The 18,041-nt window shown below is 34.2% G+C and overlaps 2 protein-coding genes across 2 annotated transcripts in view; one reads left to right on the plus strand and one right to left on the minus strand.

Moving 5' to 3' along the window:
• mRpS33 (mitochondrial ribosomal protein S33) overlaps positions 1-18,041 on the minus strand; it is a 321,652-nt gene that overhangs the window by 245,828 nt on the left and 57,783 nt on the right. The window lies entirely within an intron of this gene.
• Positions 5,240-18,041, plus strand: part of LOC143239540 (potassium voltage-gated channel protein Shal-like) — a 31,824-nt gene continuing 19,022 nt past the window's right edge. Inside the window, exon 1 of the mRNA XM_076480701.1 lies at positions 5,240-7,070. Coding sequence (XP_076336816.1) covers positions 5,956-7,070 — 1,115 coding nt within the window. The 5' untranslated portion in view covers positions 5,240-5,955. The remainder of the gene's footprint in view (positions 7,071-18,041) is intronic.

The raw sequence follows: 18,041 nt of genomic DNA on the forward strand, positions 1-18,041 counted from the left end.
TTTTACTTTACGGGTTTAGATTGTACATATAGACTGTATAAGTTTTTGTGGTAACTATATGTTTTACTTTCCATGTTTAGATTGTACATATAGACTGTATAAGTTTTTGTGGTAACTATATGTTTTACTTTACGGGTTTAGATTGTACATATAGACTGTATAAGTTTTGTGGTAACTATATGTTTTACTTTCCATGTTTAGATTGTACATATAGACTGTATAAGTTTTGTGGTAACTATATGTTTTACTTTACGGGTTTAGATTGTACATATAGACTGTATAAGTTTTTGTGGTAACTATATGTTTTACTTTCCATGTTTAGATTGTACATATAGACTGTATAAGTTTTTGTGGTAACTATATGTTTTACTTTCCATGTTTAGATTGTACATATAGACTGTATAAGTTTTGTGGTAACTATATGTTTTACTTTACGGGTTTAGATTGTACATATAGACTGTATAAGTTTTGTGGTAACTATATGTTTTACTTTCCATGTTTAGATTGTACATATAGACTGTATAAGTTTTTGTGGTAACTATATGTTTTACTTTCCATGTTTAGATTGTACATATAGACTGTATAAGTTTTTGTGGTAACTATATGTTTTACTTTACGGGTTTAGATTGTACATATAGACTGTATAAGTTTTTGTGGTAACTATATGTTTTACTTTACGGGTTTAGATTGTACATATAGACTGTATAAGTTTTTGTGGTAACTATATGTTTTACTTTCCATGTTTAGATTGTACATATAGACTGTATAAGTTTTTGTGGTAACTATATGTTTTACTTTCCATGTTTAGATTGTACATATAGACTGTATAAGTTTTTGTGGTAACTATATGTTTTACTTTCCATGTTTAGATTGTACATATAGACTGTATAAGTTTTTGTGGTAACTATATGTTTTACTTTCCATGTTTAGATTGTACATATAGACTGTATAAGTTTTTGTGGTAACTATATATTTTACTTTACGGGTTTAGATTGTACATATAGACTGTATAAGTTTTTGTGGTAACTATATGTTTTACTTTACGGGTTTAGATTGTACATATAGACTGTATAAGTTTTTGTGGTAACTATATGTTTTACTTTCCATGTTTAGATTGTACATATAGACTGTATAAGTTTTTGTGGTAACTATATGTTTTACTTTCCATGTTTAGATTGTACATATAGACTGTATAAGTTTTGTGGTAACTATATGTTTTACTTTCCATGTTTAGATTGTACATATAGACTGTATAAGTTTTGTGGTAACTATATGTTTTACTTTACGGGTTTAGATTGTACATATAGACTGTATAAGTTTTTGTGGTAACTATATGTTTTACTTTCCATGTTTAGATTGTACATATAGACTGTATAAGTTTTTGTGGTAACTATATGTTTTACTTTACGGGTTTAGATTGTACATATAGACTGTATAAGTTTTTGTGGTAACTATATGTTTTACTTTCCATGTTTAGATTGTACATATAGACTGTATAAGTTTTTGTGGTAACTATATGTTTTACTTTCCATGTTTAGATTGTACATATAGACTGTATAAGTTTTTGTGGTAACTATATGTTTTACTTTACGGGTTTAGATTGTACATATAGACAGTGTAAGGCTTTATGAAAATTACCAGCTTTGCTTTACTGGTTTAGATTGTACATATTGAATGTATGAGGCTATGTGCGAAATACCTGCTCAACTTTTCGGGTTTAGATTGTATATATAGACCAACAGTTTTATTTAATGACAGACTAAGTTTATATTATTTTCATCACAAACATTATTCATGTGTTAGAACTTCACTTTGCTGTATTTTTAAGGTTAGTAAACTTGATCTAGTTTTATTTCCTTTTAAAATGTATTATCACAGTTTTCCATATGAAATAAAGACGGTTTTACCATATACAACAATGATTTTACCGCACAAAATTAAGATGTTTTTATTTCTCACTCGTTAACCAACGTTGTAATTTTGTATTTGTACGAATTTGAATAATTCATTCCAAATAATTGGTATGTATTTTAGCTTTTCTAAGCGTAACAAAACAAACAAATAATTTATTTTACTTTTAATTGTATGAAACAAAGTATAAAACGAGTTTAAATAAGGATTGCTCAAAATTTTCTATATATACCGAAATATATGACTCTTTTCCCCACTGATAATGAAGTCTATTTAACTGAATTTGTAATAGAATCTCCAGTTTAGGTGCGTAACGAAAGAACTCCAACATATTTAACGTAACGCGTCCTAAAAATGTTAGAACGCGTGAAAAGAAATTCAATGATTTTTGCAAAGAAACTGCTGGAAGCTTTACGTTTGTACAGTTTAGTCGTACCTGTTTTTGGAGGAATAGAAATCTTTGTTGAATGTTGTGTGTTTTAAATTTAATATAAGTACACAGAGAACGCGCTAAGAAACACAAAAGATTCTGTGTTTGTTTCTATAAATGGTAATCTATAATCTATTTTCAACATCCTGGGAACGATTGCACCTGATCTCTTAGATCCATATTTAAAAAAAAAAAAAGGATATTTTGACAGGTATGTTACGTAAAGGTTATGTAACGTGGGAATAAATAGTTTATTTTAAGATATTTTTTCTTTCGTACATGCGACAAATAAAGGAAAGATAGAAAGTATTCTATATAGTTATTTTACTAATCCTTCGTTATTATCAGTTATTTCTCCTTTCTCATTATTCGAGTGTTTTATCGTGATATTTTACAGCATATATAGCGTAAACCAAGCAGAGGGAGTTCCTAATTTTTTCATCAAATCAAACTTACTCAGTTCTCTTGACCACAAAATATTACAAGTCTATATTTAAAGTTCGAATACCTGTTCAAATGTTTTCTTTCTCATCTACTGACCAACTGTGATTCGTGTTAAAACATCAACGTTACAACGTTAACCAGTGAGACACATGTTACAACATTAACCGTGGAAACAAGCTTTTCCAAATAAAACCCTATATTGGACTTTGGCTGTCTTGCTTCTGTAAGGATTGGAAAGAGGAAGTTGTTCTAACTGGACTACGCATTGGACACAGTTTTATAACTCATCGTTTTCTTTTATCTGGATCTGATGCACCAGTGTTGTAGTGTTTGTAACACTCAGGTCACAATAAAGCACATATTACTTTTTTGTTATCGTTATGATTCACAACGACGGCACCATTTTAAGCATGTTCTGTCCGAAGGTTTGTCCATAACGTTAGACAGTGTTATTGGTGATGGTGACACTGTCCACCTTGGTAATGTTTTTAGTTTTTTAAAGGCCATTAATCTTTTTAATACCATTTAAGTTTTTTAATTTATACTTTACACCTTTTTAATCTGGCTTCCTTTTAAAAATCACAGTTCATCTAGTTCAATTTGAAATTAGAAGAAATTAAGTAACTCGAAACCAGGACTGGAAAGACCAACTTCAGGTGACTGACGGTGGTTATTGTACTTACCTGTTAGACTTCCTGGCGAGTTATGATTATTACAGTCACACTACAGAAAGTCCTTTACAACTTGAATTACTGTAGTTTTTCTCTTGACGTTGTAGACTAGATGTAAAAATTGGTTGTATGCAGTTTATTTATTTTTTAACTTTGTTTTGTTTTACCTTAATTTCCTTTTATGAATTTTACTGAATTTACTTTTACCTTTTTACCGGATGTTTGGTGCAGATAGCCTAGCTGCTTTGTGCCATAAAACACTAAATCAACCAACCAACCAACTAACGCCTTAACCCACCTGGCCATGCTGAGCTTAAATTAACTTTGACTATATTACAACATTAATTAACCGAGACTATGCTACAAAATTAATTAACCGAGACTATGTTACAACATTAATTAACCGAGACTATGTTACAACATTAATTAACTGAAACTATGTTACAACATTAATTAACTGAGACTATGTTATAACATTAATTAACTATGACTATGTTACAATATTAATTAACTATGACTGTTACAATTTAATTAATAGACTATGTTACAATATTATTTAACTAAGATTATGACACAATATTAATTAACTATGACTATGTTATAACATTAATTAACTGAGACTATGTTATAACAATAATTGACTTAATTAATAATAAATTTTAAAATTACTGCCCTTTATACACTTTATACAGAAAGCTTAAGAGTAAACGTACACATATTAAAGTTACGGTCCTTTTTACACTTCATACAGGAAGGACTGATTCCGTGGTTATTTTTTATTTATGTTTTATAGCACCTGAAGGACTAACTCCATAATTATTTATCATTTTTCTTCTGAAGGACTAACTCCATAATTATTTATTATTTTTCTTCTGAAGGACTAACTCCATAATTATTTATTATTTTTCTTCTGAAGGACTAACTCCATAATTATTTATTATTTTTCTTCTGAAGGACTAACTCCAAAATTATTTATTATTTTTCTTCTAAAGGACTAGATCCATAGTTATTTATTATTTTTCTTCTAAAGGACTAACTTCATCGTTATTTATTATTTTTCTTCTGAAGGACTAACTCCATAATTATTATTTTTCTTCTAAAGGACTAACTCCATAATTATTTATTATTTTTCTTCTGAAGGACTAGCTCTATAGTTATTTATTATTTTTCTTCTGAAGGACTAGCTCCATAGTTATTTATTATTTTTCTTCTGAAGGACTAACTCCATAATTATTATTTTTCTTCTAAAGGACTAACTCCATAATTATTTATTATTTATCTTCTGAAGGACTAACTCCATCGTTATTTATCATATAGAGTTCTTGAAGGATTTAGCTCATGCTTAGATACTATTTACCGCTCCTGTGTTGTGCAGAATATATCAAAGTGAGTTATAAACGAATTAAGCTATCTTTTCTGATATCTTTTGAAAATAAATCAAATCTCGCAATTACAGCATGTAAGTTGTAGAAACCAAAACAAAACGAGATAATTATTTACAAAGATTTACTTAAAGGATAGGTAGATAAAAAGATATCCTTTGTTTTGTGCTTTTATTTTGTAGTGAGTTGATATTTTTCAGTTTCTAAACTACGACACTGAAAATCAGACAGGAAGAATGCACTCCTGGTGAGAACTCTGCGATATAGAATAAGCCGTGATAGGAGAGTGTGATTTGTTGGTTCGAGCTGATTTTTCTTGACGTCATTGTCACTATGGTGACCGCCGGGACTGAGTGAAGCCTGCAATCGCTGGCTCTCTCTTTGCCTGGGAAAGATACGGACTTACTCTAAGAAGTGTGTAAGCTGTTGTTCCAGACAATTCGTTCTTTGGGCCTCAAATTCCCTTTCTTACCAATGACACATCTTGAATATATCTGACGTCAGAAGTTTTATGACCATAGATAAACATGGATTTAAGTTAAAATTTGAAACAGACATACCTGTGGCCACAGATAAACAACTCGTTATTGGCTAAAACGCTTATTTTCCAACTGTTACTCAGTGAGTACAAACACCCGTCTCTCTGATGTGCTCTAATAAAAATCTACGCGACGTGTTTCGTATTGCCCTTCACGTGAAATGCGATGTTTACAAGCGGGTACCTTTCACGTTCGTCGCTGCGCAGGACATACGCGACCTCAATGGTGATCGCTGTGCTGTTGCGCATTCACACCCGTATCTAAGTTGTCGTGATCATCTGCCTGCGCACATCATGTCGCTACTGTCACAGAGTTTTACGGCACGTATTAAACAGAGTTCACTGCCTCTTTTAAGTTAAGAACATAACTTTATCAACTTATATGAAATGGCTTCAATTATAAAGCTGACAGGAGTTGAAAGAGAATCTTATGAGGCGTGTGATTCGATTTCTGGTTGGTTAGATTTAACGCAGACTTCGTCTGCTTGAATGTATAGAGAGAAAGGAAGTGGCTAGCACTCACTGTATACCACCTAGTCTCCTTACCTAGTGTTCATATCACCCCTGAACAGGTGAGACATGGCTTCTGTCGCGGCCTGGCTCCCTTTTGCCCGAGCGGCGGCTATCGGTTGGGTTCCTATCGCTAACAACCCTCTTCCTGCCCCTCCTGTTACTAAACAAAAAGAAGGAAGAGAAGAGGAAAAGTTTATAATTAACGTCAGCGGTTGCAGGTTTGAAACCTGGAGAAACACTGTAGAAAAATATTCCGACACGTTGCTTGGGTCAAACGAAAAGGAATTCTTCTATGACGAGGACAAGAAAGAGTATTTTTTCGACCGAGATCCCCATCTCTTTCGATACATCCTGAACTACTTCCGTACGGGCAAGTTACATTTCTCTAAATACGAGTGTCTCGTGGCTTATGACGAAGAGCTCGCTTTCTTCGGGATAATGCCGGACGTAATGGGCGACTGCTGTTATGAGGACTACAAAGACAAGAAACGGGAGAATGCTGAACGGATTATGGACGACAAACTGTCGGAGGTGAAAGAACAAACCCGTACGTTCAACTTCACCATCAGGGAAAAGATGTGGAGAGCCTTCGAGAACCCCCACACCAGCACGGCAGCCCTGGTGTTTTATTACGTGACTGGTTTTTTCATTGCGGTGTCCGTTATAGCCAACGTAATCGAGACTGTTCCGTGCGGGTTTGTTCCCGAGCTCCAAGAGACACAGTCTTGCGGAGAGACGTACAAAATCGCGTTCTTCTGCCTGGATACCGCGTGCGTGCTGATCTTCACGGCCGAGTACCTGTTGCGTTTATATGCGGCACCCAGTAGATGCTACTTCATGCGGAGTGTCATGTCCATCATTGATGTCGTGGCCATCCTTCCTTACTATATCAGTCTCGGCCTCACCGACAACGAGGACCTGTCCGGAGCCTTTGTTACACTTCGGGTTTTCCGGGTTTTTAGGATCTTTAAGTTTTCCCGCCACTCGCAAGGTCTCCGTATCTTAGGTTATACTTTACAGAGCTGTGCTTCGGAACTGGGGTTCCTAGTTTTCTCTTTGGCCATGGCCATCATCATATTCGCTACGGTCATGTTTTACGCAGAGAAAAACGTGAAACAAACGAACTTCACCAGTATACCCTCAGCTTTCTGGTACACAATCGTGACCATGACAACCTTAGGGTAAGTGTGTCAGGATTTCTTCTTTCCCGTGTCTACTGTTAGCCGCCAGTCTTGGGGTTAGCAAAATACGACAGTTATAGTAGTGTTCGCTTAGCTGTCTTTAGGAAGAGTTATGTGTCCGTTTGTACCATATCTATTTATGTAAAGTTAGAAAACAGTGAATTATTTTAGTTATTTTGAGCGAGAATATAAACACAAGAGTCTAACACGATGTCTCTCGCATTATAACGGTCCAGGTTGTCATCTCTAGATGTATAGAAAGTGGTTGTCTTAAAATAAGTTGTTTAGTTTCCTTATTACCGTAGTGTTCACACTTAATCAAATCCAAGTAGAATATATAATAGGGCTCAAACTGAGAGGAATTGGTTTTAAAATATGTGGTTGATAATAAAATCCATCTGAAATGTTTTATGAGATTCATCTTGGAAATAAAAGAATCTAGAATATGTGGTAGTGTTCACGATTAAATCAGATTTGGAGCATATGGTAAGATGCATATTTTAACCAAGTTTGAGTGTACTGTGAGCTTCAATCTGTTAATAAGTTAACCCTCACGATGTGGTAAGACTAAAATTAAGGATAATTATTCTGTGTGGGTGAGTTCAGTCTATACTAACGAAACAGCCTGTGTATCAGTCAGTCAGCTCTTATAACTCCAAGAGATGATAACCTAGGTACCTGAAGTCTTGTATGTGAATTGTGAATGTGTGCACTTTCTCTAATATATTTTTATCTGCAAACTCTCGGCCCTCTCACCGAAACCTTCATTGAACAACAATAATGAAGGTCTGTTTGAAATAGGTATCTAGGCAACAGTCCTAACAATAGCTGACATCTGGTATTAAAGTTATTAAATACACAGAATTATGATGAATAAAATATAAATCGATAGCTTCGATATAACACACATAAGGAAAATACAATTATACGTATTAAGTACAGAAAAAAATAAAGGTTTATTTTATGCTACAAATAATACCTTGTAAAATTAAAGATTAGATTTTTCGTCGAAACCACCAAGATACAGTGTTTGTGTACGTTTCTAAATATTTTCTTTGATTTTAAATTCCAAACTAAGTTAAATAGTTTGGCTCGCTGAAATTGTTATTGATTGTACTAATTAATCATTCCACTGTCAGTGGCATAGCGGTATGTCTGTGGACTTATTCTACTAGAAATCGAGTTTCGATAACTGTGGTGGGCAGACCACAGATAGCCCTTTGATAATTAAATAGAAGGCTTAACAATAGTTTGTATGTTTTATTCCGTACAATATTTTAAATACCTGTTGTTACTGTTTCTAAAAGAAATAAAATCATTAAAATGTTAAAATTGATATTATTGGTAGAAATGATTATATTTAGACATTTGTTCGTTTATATCTAAAAAAAAAACTTTTCAAAATACGTGTGTGAGGTTAGTGAATTTTATTATAAAATTATTATTTCAAGTTTGTTTGTTTTGAATTTTCGCGCAAAGCTACACGAAGCCTATCTGTGCTAGCCGTCTCTAATTTTGCAGTGTAAAACAACTAGGGAACGCAGCTAGTCATCACCACCCACCGCCAACTCTTGGGCTACTTTTTACCAACGAATAGTGGGATTGACCGTAACATTATAACGCTTCCTCAGCTGAAAAGGCGAACATTACTGGTGTAACACGAATTTGAACCCGCGACCCTTAGATTACGAGTCGAGCGCTCTAACCACTTGGCCTAAAACACTTAGAATCGAATGTCTCTTTTATCAACAGTCCTTTGAAAGTGTGGAGGGTACCGAGATATACGTTAGACGTGAGTGCTGTTGTCGAAATATTTAGATGTCATGTTTATACCCCTAAAGTACTTGACGTAGGTTGGTGTTCAATGTGTCCTAGATCAGCCAATAACTTCTGATCAAAGGACAACAAGAAAAAGGTAACTTAGATTATAACGAAGTTTAAAGCTAAGTAACATACACAAAACACTATTTCTCAGCCGGATTTTGCCAAGCGATCCCTGCATCCGGACTCTGGTCGTCACGACCCACATTATATTTAAAGGAAGAAACCATTCTTGACGTTTCTAGGTGCTGTTCGTCATAGTTCATATATATGTGCACCTCTGAGACAGCTCGTGGACTCTGTAAATCCACTCACAACCCACCGTTTGAGAAATACCGATCTGGAAGTGCAGCGTTATATATCAGTGCAAAAGAAGACTGAAACCTATTACTACTACACACTGTGGTACAACGGTGAGTTTGGTGTCCTCTAATTCCTGCGTTTGACACCTTTACGTCAAATCGAACTGAGTTAGAACACATCACGAGAAAAGGGGAGCGCAAGACAATATTTTAGTCCACAGGTGATGTTAACAATAATCTTGATAAGTGTATAAATCAATGTATGAAAATAATATTCTAAACATTACAAATATTAAGGTAAGACAAATTAACAAAAAATTATTATTTTTACTTACGAATTATACGTACAGTTTCAACCTTCCTTATTATTATTATTCTTGAGACTACATGTAGTTTTATGATGTATTCATCTAAAGAGTACGTCTAGCTTAATGATGTAATCATGTAGAGACGACGTGTAGCTTAATGATGTATTCTTGTAGAAATGACGTGTAGCTTTATGATGTAAACATGTATATGTATAGACTACGTGTAGTTCATGATGTAATCATGTAGAGACTACGTGTAGCTTCATGATGTAATCATGTGGAGACGACGTGTAGCTTAATGATGTATTCTTGTAGAAATGACGTGTAGCTTTATGATGTAATCATGTATATGTATAGACTACGTGTAGTTCATGATGTAATCATGTAGAGACTACGTGTAGCTTCATGATGTAACCATGTAGAGACTACGTGTAGCTTCATGATGTAATCATGTAGAGACTACGTGTAGCTTCATGATATAGCTATGTAGAGACTACGTGTAGCTGAATGATGTATTCAGGTAGAGACGACGTGTAGTTTCATGTTATAATCATGTAGAGACTACATGTAGCTTAATGATGTAATCATGTAGAGACAACGTGTAGTTTCATGATGTAGTCATGTTAAGACTACGTGTAGCTTCATGATGTAACCATGTAGAGACAACGTGTAGCTTCATGATGTAATAATGTAGAGACTACATGTAGTTTTATGATATGATAATGTAGAGACTATGTGTAGTTTCATGATGTAAACACGTAGAGATGACATGTAGCGTCATGACGTAATGATGTAGAGACGACGTGTAGTTTCATGATATGAAGATGTAGAGACATGTAGTTTCATGATGCAATCACGTAGAGATGACGTGTAGTGTCATGATGTAATCATGTAGAGACTACCTGTAGCTTATTGATATAGCTATGTAGAGATCACGTGTTGCTTAATGATGTATTCAAGTAGAGACAACGTGTAGCTTAATGATGTATTCATGTAGAGATGACGCGTAGCTTCATGATATAGCTATGTAGAGACTACCTGTAGTTTAATGATGTATTCATGTAGAGATGACGTGTAGCTTCATGGTATAGCTGTGTAGATACTACGTGTAATTTTATGATGTATTCAGGTAGAGATGACGTGTAGCTAGCTCCATGATGTACCCATATAGAGACTCTCCTGGATAAGTCAAATACACTTACTTATCTCTGTAGGTTTGAAACTCTGGGTCATTCTGTACATTTCTGAATTTAGCAAGAGATAGAAGTTGTATAATAAATCTGCCTATTTCTTTACTGTATGTAACACGTTTAATGTTAATAATAAAAAAATAAATACACGTGGGTGGACATAGTGATCCATGAAGGTTTATTTATCGATGGGTCAGTTGAACTTACCCCAGCTGTCTCTGTCAGTAGGCCAGTGAAGCTTACCTATATCGCTTTCTCAGTGTGCCAGTAAAGCTTGTCTATATATCTCTCTATTAGTAGGTCGGTAAGGCTTACCTATATCTCTCTTTGTCAGTTGGTCAGTAAGGCGTATCTATATCTCTATAAGTCAGTAAAACAATAAAACCCTTTGTCAGTGGGTTCTCTATTAAAGGCTGTTGTTCTTTTTTCATAATAGCATTTGAATCGCTCATCAGAAAGAATATTTATTTTAATGAATTATACACCGATGTTTTCAAAACGTATTTGGTTTCAACTTGTGTTAAGTTTTTACTTTATATCCTGTACTTTTAAAACTTAGAAACAAACACACCAGGTTAGACATCAACATTTCATACGTTAGCAATGAATAGAATATTTTAAATTGAAAACAAACAAATTTGTTTTGAAAATCTTACTCTAACAACAAATACAATATGTTTTGAAACTTTTAACGTTAAGAACAAATACGACAGTTGTCTTAAAATGTCAGATCACGACGACGTCAAGCGACGAATACTTCATCAGCAACAAAGCGATGTCGATCTTTCCACTAGAAGACTGAACAGCAGATCTGTTTCTGAGCAATAAATATCTGATATCTTGTTTATTTTATCCTATATGTATCTGAGGGTGACCTTACAGTATTGATCCCAGTGATACACAGAGCTAGCCCATTCCGCAGCTTTCAGCTAAAAAACAAATTTTTATATATGTATAATAAAATAAAACTCGAAGGTAAATATCACGTTGTAGATAACATCGTTTGAACGAAGTTTTCTCTGTCTAAGCTGTTACGTCATCGTGTAGGGAATTGTTAAGTCCACTCCACGAACAACATTAGTCACGCTCACTTTACGAAAAGTCCAGAGAAACATTTTTACCGTTTCCAGTCTTTTTTATATTAATTTTCTTAGAAGTTTTTGTAATGACAGTACACAGTACCGTCCATAAAGAACCATATCCGAAATAAACGCCATTTATTACAATAATATTTTATGTATATAAACATAATGTTACCATCTGTTGTGTGTCTATGTAATTACTTCACAGGGTGTGGAAAAATATTCATCAAAGATGGTATGGAACTTCTCTAGTCTCAAGGGGAGATACAAACAGAGTTGTTGTTTCACATCTTGTATTTTCGGTTCTTATGAGCGTTTTGTTTTTTACAATTACATGTAAGAGAAGCAACTTTTTCATGTCCTAAGATAATCGTTCATTTATCAAGAAGATACATAACTATCGGCCAAGGGACAGCTACTCCAGCTGGTTCTTCATTATGATAGTAACAAAATATTTCAGTGGGTAAGACAAATAAAACGACCCAAATTTAAAGTACTTCAGCCTTTGTGTGAGTCAGCCATAAGTTTATGGATTATAGCATTAAGATTCGGGGTTCGACTTTTCGGGTGAACATAGTTGGCTGCCTTACAGTGCACGGTTGTAATGTAGTGAAGATTAGCATTTTTTATAGTGGATTTACTTAATGTTATTCACAGTACGGTTGTTTGTTTCGGGTATAAGGGAACGTACCATCCCCAGACAGATGTTCCACAGTTCAAAAGTAAAAATGTTTTTAACTTGTACTTTGTGTGTCTGGGAATAGAACTATGGATTAGGGATAATATAACAAGTTAATAGTGGTCTATCTGTGTATAACCGTACTTAATCTTTAACTGATACACTAGGGATAAGATAACAAGTTAACAGTGGTCTATCTGTGTATAACCGTACTTAATCTTTAACTGATACACTAGGGATAAGATAACAAGTTAATAGTGGTCTATCTGTGTATAACCGTACTTAATCTTTAACTGATACACTAGGGATAAGATAACAAGTTAACAGTGGTCTATCTGCATATAACCTCCCCTAATCTTTAACTGATAAACTAGGGATAAGATAACAAGTTCATAGTGGTCTGTCTGCATATAACCTCCCCTAATCTTTAACTGATAAACTAGGGATAAGACAACAAGTTAACAGTGGTCTATCTGTGTATAACCGTACTTAATCTTTAACTGATAAACTAGGGATAAGATAACAAGTTCATAGTGGTATGTCTGCATATAACCTCCCCTAATCTTTAACTGATAAACTAGGGATAAGACAACAAGTTAATAGTGGTCCATCTGCGTATAACTGTCCCTAATCTTTAGCTGATAAACTAAGGATAAGACAACAAGTTAACAATGATCTATCTGCTTATAACCGTTCCTAATCTTTAACTGATAAACTACTGATAAGATAACAAGTTAATAGTGGTCTATCTGCATATAACCGTACCTAATCTTTAACTGATAAACTAGGGATAAGACAACAAGTTAATAGTGGTCTATCTGCGTATAACTGTCCCTAATCTTTAACTGATAAACTAGGGATAAGACAACAAGTTAACAATGATCTATAAGCGTATAACCGTCCGTAATCTTTAACTGATAAACTAGGGATAAGATAAGTTAATTTTCGTCTATCTGCGTATAACCGTACCTAATCTTTAACTGATACACTAGGGATAAGACAAGTTAATAGTGGTCCATCTGCGTATAAATGTCCCTAATCTTTAACTGATAAACTAGGGATAAGACAACAAGTTACTTGTGGTCTATCTGCGTATAACCGTATCTAATCTTTAACTGATAAACTAGGGATAAGATAACAAGTTAACAGTGGTCTAACTGCTTACAACCGGGATAAAACAAGTGATTCGGCAAGGTCAGGTAGTTTAATCACGCGACTCGTAATCCGATGGTCGCGGGTTCGAATCCCCGTCACACCAAACACACTCGCCCTTCCAGCCGTGGGGGCGTACTAATGTTGCCGTCAATCCAACTATTCGTCGGGAAAAGACTAGCTGAAGAGTTGGCGGTGGGTGGTGATGACTAGCTGCCTACCCTCTAGTCTTACACTGCAAAATTAGGGACGGCTAGTGTAGATAACCCTGGTGTAGCTTTGTGCGAAATTCAAAAACAAACAAAAGACAATAAGTTAAGAGCCGACTCTACAATTTTACTAGAAATGTATAAGTCACTAGTTGTTTATTGCAATGTTTTATTAATCATAAATAACAGAATGCACCACAACAAAGCTCGAGCGGTGATTGCTAGATCAACACGTAACGGTACGTTTTAACAAACGCTGGTCATCCATGTGGTAGGAATCTAAAGTTAAGAGCTGGCGATCCGGGTTCGAATTCGTGTTAGCATAAAATATTCCTCACACTTTAATATGTAGACGTGTTATGACAGTGGCAGCCAATTTCTACGGGTTAAAATAGTGTTGATTGTCTGTTTACCCTCTGAACAATAGTCAGAACTTATATGCAATGGAAAATAGCCATCACTACCAAAGTACGTTTTGTGCATCTAAAGTTAACATTTGTTTGTTATAGAATGTTTTAACCACTAGATTATTATGGAGGTATTTCGCGCACTCCCATATTACACTGATTGTATATTTATGTTGGTAAATATATAAATATGTATAACTTCTGGAGCACCTCCGTGATCCTTCATCATATTACTAAACATGATAGCACGTGAGAGTAATGTGAGAAGTCCAGTGTGGATAACTGAAGTCATAAAACTTACATAAATCATTAACGTAATAACAGAATAAGGCGGATCAGTGGTTCGAGAAGGGAGGTACTTAACAAATATAAGTAAATCAGCTGACAGTTATTATAACTATCAGTTTCTACAAAACAAGCACTGTATAGCTATGCAGTATGTTACTCCTCTGAAAACGTGTAAATACATTAACCACAGCAAAGTTCGCGGGTTTATTTATCTTGTGTGTGTGTGTGTGTGTGTGCATGTGTAATATTTAATTTCTTTTTGTCTTTCACAGAATTTGCGTGATGTTTTTTGGAGTGTTTTGATTCGATGATTTGTTAGCTTACGTTGGTGTGACGTAATTAAATACACAGCAATTTCCTGCGACGTCAAAATCGCAATCAAAAACGTTTCAAAAATACACATGTAAAGAGATTAATTCAAATTACTTACATAAAAATTCGTCAAAATCATATTTAAATATATTACTCAGTACTGTAAACAAAAAAGTGGTTTAAAAAGATAGTCCGCAAAACAGTCTCGTGTGGAAACATTTTCAAAAAATCACATAATACGTTCACGGAGAACCGCATTAGAAACTTTGATCAAACAAAACTAGACAATTTTAATTTGCCGAAACAAGTCACCTGGTTGATACAATTTATTTTCTGTGTGAGAGAGAACTAGAAATTGTTTTTAATTATATGAACGCTCACACCTTCAATTAGATTAACATACAATTAATAAAGTCTGGTGGATAACAACGAATATCTACATGTTATTCCTGTACCATAATCTTTCTCCAGCCAATCCGATGATAATTGGATGGTTGAGTTTTCTCTTCTTCGTTGATTAACTTTCTCTAAACAACAAATTAATTAGATAGTGTTTCAAATATCGTATTATATTCTAATTAATGGCTACTGGTAAAAATTAAAAGTAAAGAGAGATGGTTTTGACTTTAACAATTCCAAGTATGTAAAGTACTATATAACAAACACAAGAAAACCAGACCTGGTTATCTAAACCTACACATCGAACTCTCTAGAGTATACAATTTTTACCTGAAAGGTTTCAACAAACAGGTTTACTATCAGAGCCCCCTACACGTGCTATGTTCAAACAGACAAGAGTGGTGCTTCCCAGTAATATACCACAGTCAGTCACTTCATATGATAACCATACCATACTCAGCCACTTCAGATAATAACCACACCACAGTCAGCCACTTCAGGCGATAAATACAACACAGTCAGCCACTTCAGGCGATAAATACAACACAATCATCCACTTTAGATGATAACCATTCCAGTCAGCCACTTTCACAACATGTTATATCTTATAAACACAGAAACAAAAACTACACTTCTGCTTGACTTTAGCAACAGGTTGTAACTTATAAACACAGAAACAAAAACCAAACTTCTGTTCCACTTTAACAACAGGTTGTATCTTTTAAACACAGAAACAAAATCCAAACTTCTGTTCCACTTTAACAACATATTATATCTTATAAACACAAAAACAAAATCCAAACTTCTGTTCCACTTTAACAACATGTTATATCTTATAAACACAGAAACAAAATCCAAACTTCTGTTCCACTTTAACAACATGTTATATCTTATAAACACAGAAACAAAAACCAAACTTCTGTTCCACTTTAACAACAGGTTGTATCTTTTAAACACAGAAACAAAAATCAAACTCTGCTTCACTTTAACAACATATTATATCTTATAAACACAGAAACAAAATCCAAACTTCTGTTCCACTTTAACAACATATTATATCTTATAAACACAGAAACAAAATCCAAACTTCTGTTCCACTTTAACAACATATTATATCTTATAAACACAGAAACAAAATCCAAACTTCTGTTCCACTTTAACAACATATTATATCTTATAAACACAGAAATAAAAACCAAACTTCTGTTCCACTTTAACAACAGGTTACACTGTCAGCAGTCACATACCAACAACTAACCAGTCATATATCTACTGTCAGCAATCACATACCAACCACTTAAGAGACACATATCACCTTACAAGTTCTACACCAATTAAACAGTCATATATCACCTTATCAACTCTATACCGACAACTTAAGAGTAATATATCACATTTCCATTTCTATACCAACAAATAAACGGTCATATATTATCTTACTAACAATTAAAAAGTGATATATCACCTTATTAGTTCCATATCATCAAGAAAACAGTCATATGTCACCTTACTAATTCTATACCGACAACTTAAGAGTAATATATCACATTTCCATTTCTATACCAACAACTAAACGGTCATGTATTATCTTACCAACAATTAAAAAGTGATATATCACCTTATTAGTTCCATATCATCAAGAAAACAGTCATATGTCACCTTACTAATTCTATACAAACAACTTAACAGTCATACATCACCTTGCCAGTTCTATATTAATAACGTAACATTTACATATCACCTTATCGGTTCTATACCAACAAAGTGACAGTCGCATATCACCAATCGGTTCTAACCCAGAATTAGGTCCCAAGACGTAAGATGTGCTGTACTACTAAGGTACTAATAGTTTTACCCACGTGCTTATATTCTATCACTAACTCAGCCTACAGCTTATGTTCAATCCTCGTTTGTTCAGGGAGAACTACATATTTAAGGCATGAGTAGAGACCCAATCTTATTTGGTGGGAAAAGTTTCCAAATATAACTGTTTATCAACTCAGTTCTCGTCTCGAACTGCCATCCCCACATCCTGGCAAGAACATATTTAATCAAAAACACCTTAGGTGTGTAAAAATAAATAAAAGGATTGAGCGTGCGATTTAAAGGAATGAATTGAAAACTGACGGTAAAACTGGTAACTACACTTGTAGTATTTATAAAAACTTTAGAGCAAATACTAATTTTTTTAGTTAGCTATACCGCGTATTTTGTTTTACCCACCAAGTTCTCATGACGTTTTGTCAATACGCATTAACAAACTGCATCAATTGAGAAAGTGGCCCTCAGTAGTATCCCAACATTAGATTTAGGATCTAACCCTACTGTTCAAATTCTTTAAAACATATTGTCGTAATTTTTCATCTTTAAAACTGTGTTAATAACTACCTCTATAGTAACGCTGTGGAATCAAGCTTAACAGTTTCTTGTCATCACCCGTACGCACTCGGTACGACTGTATTAAGCATCATTATATACGCTAATTGCATAGGGTAATATCACGTGACGCTAAAGGTTCTTTTATATAAAATTTGTGCTTAAAAAGTTGGCAGTTAGTAATAATCGTCTACTCGTATGATTATTTTGAAAACTTGAGTTAGAAACTGCTAATCTGGTTTGCTTCGCCTGACAAATATTTACGTATCTGCACGTGTTTTTACCTTATGGGTTTACTGCTCTAAATCAGCTGTCTTTAGCGCGAATGACAAAAACTCAGAACCGTCCACTTTTACTGTAAGATATAAAGATGTAGCAAAAACATTCACATCGATAGCTCACGTGACGTTTTACGTAAGCGTGCACCAAATATTTGGTCAAAATTG

This window comes from Tachypleus tridentatus, chromosome 13, assembly GCF_004210375.1.
Source record: "Tachypleus tridentatus isolate NWPU-2018 chromosome 13, ASM421037v1, whole genome shotgun sequence".
In the NCBI taxonomy this organism is placed as follows: domain Eukaryota; kingdom Metazoa; phylum Arthropoda; class Merostomata; order Xiphosura; family Limulidae; genus Tachypleus; species Tachypleus tridentatus.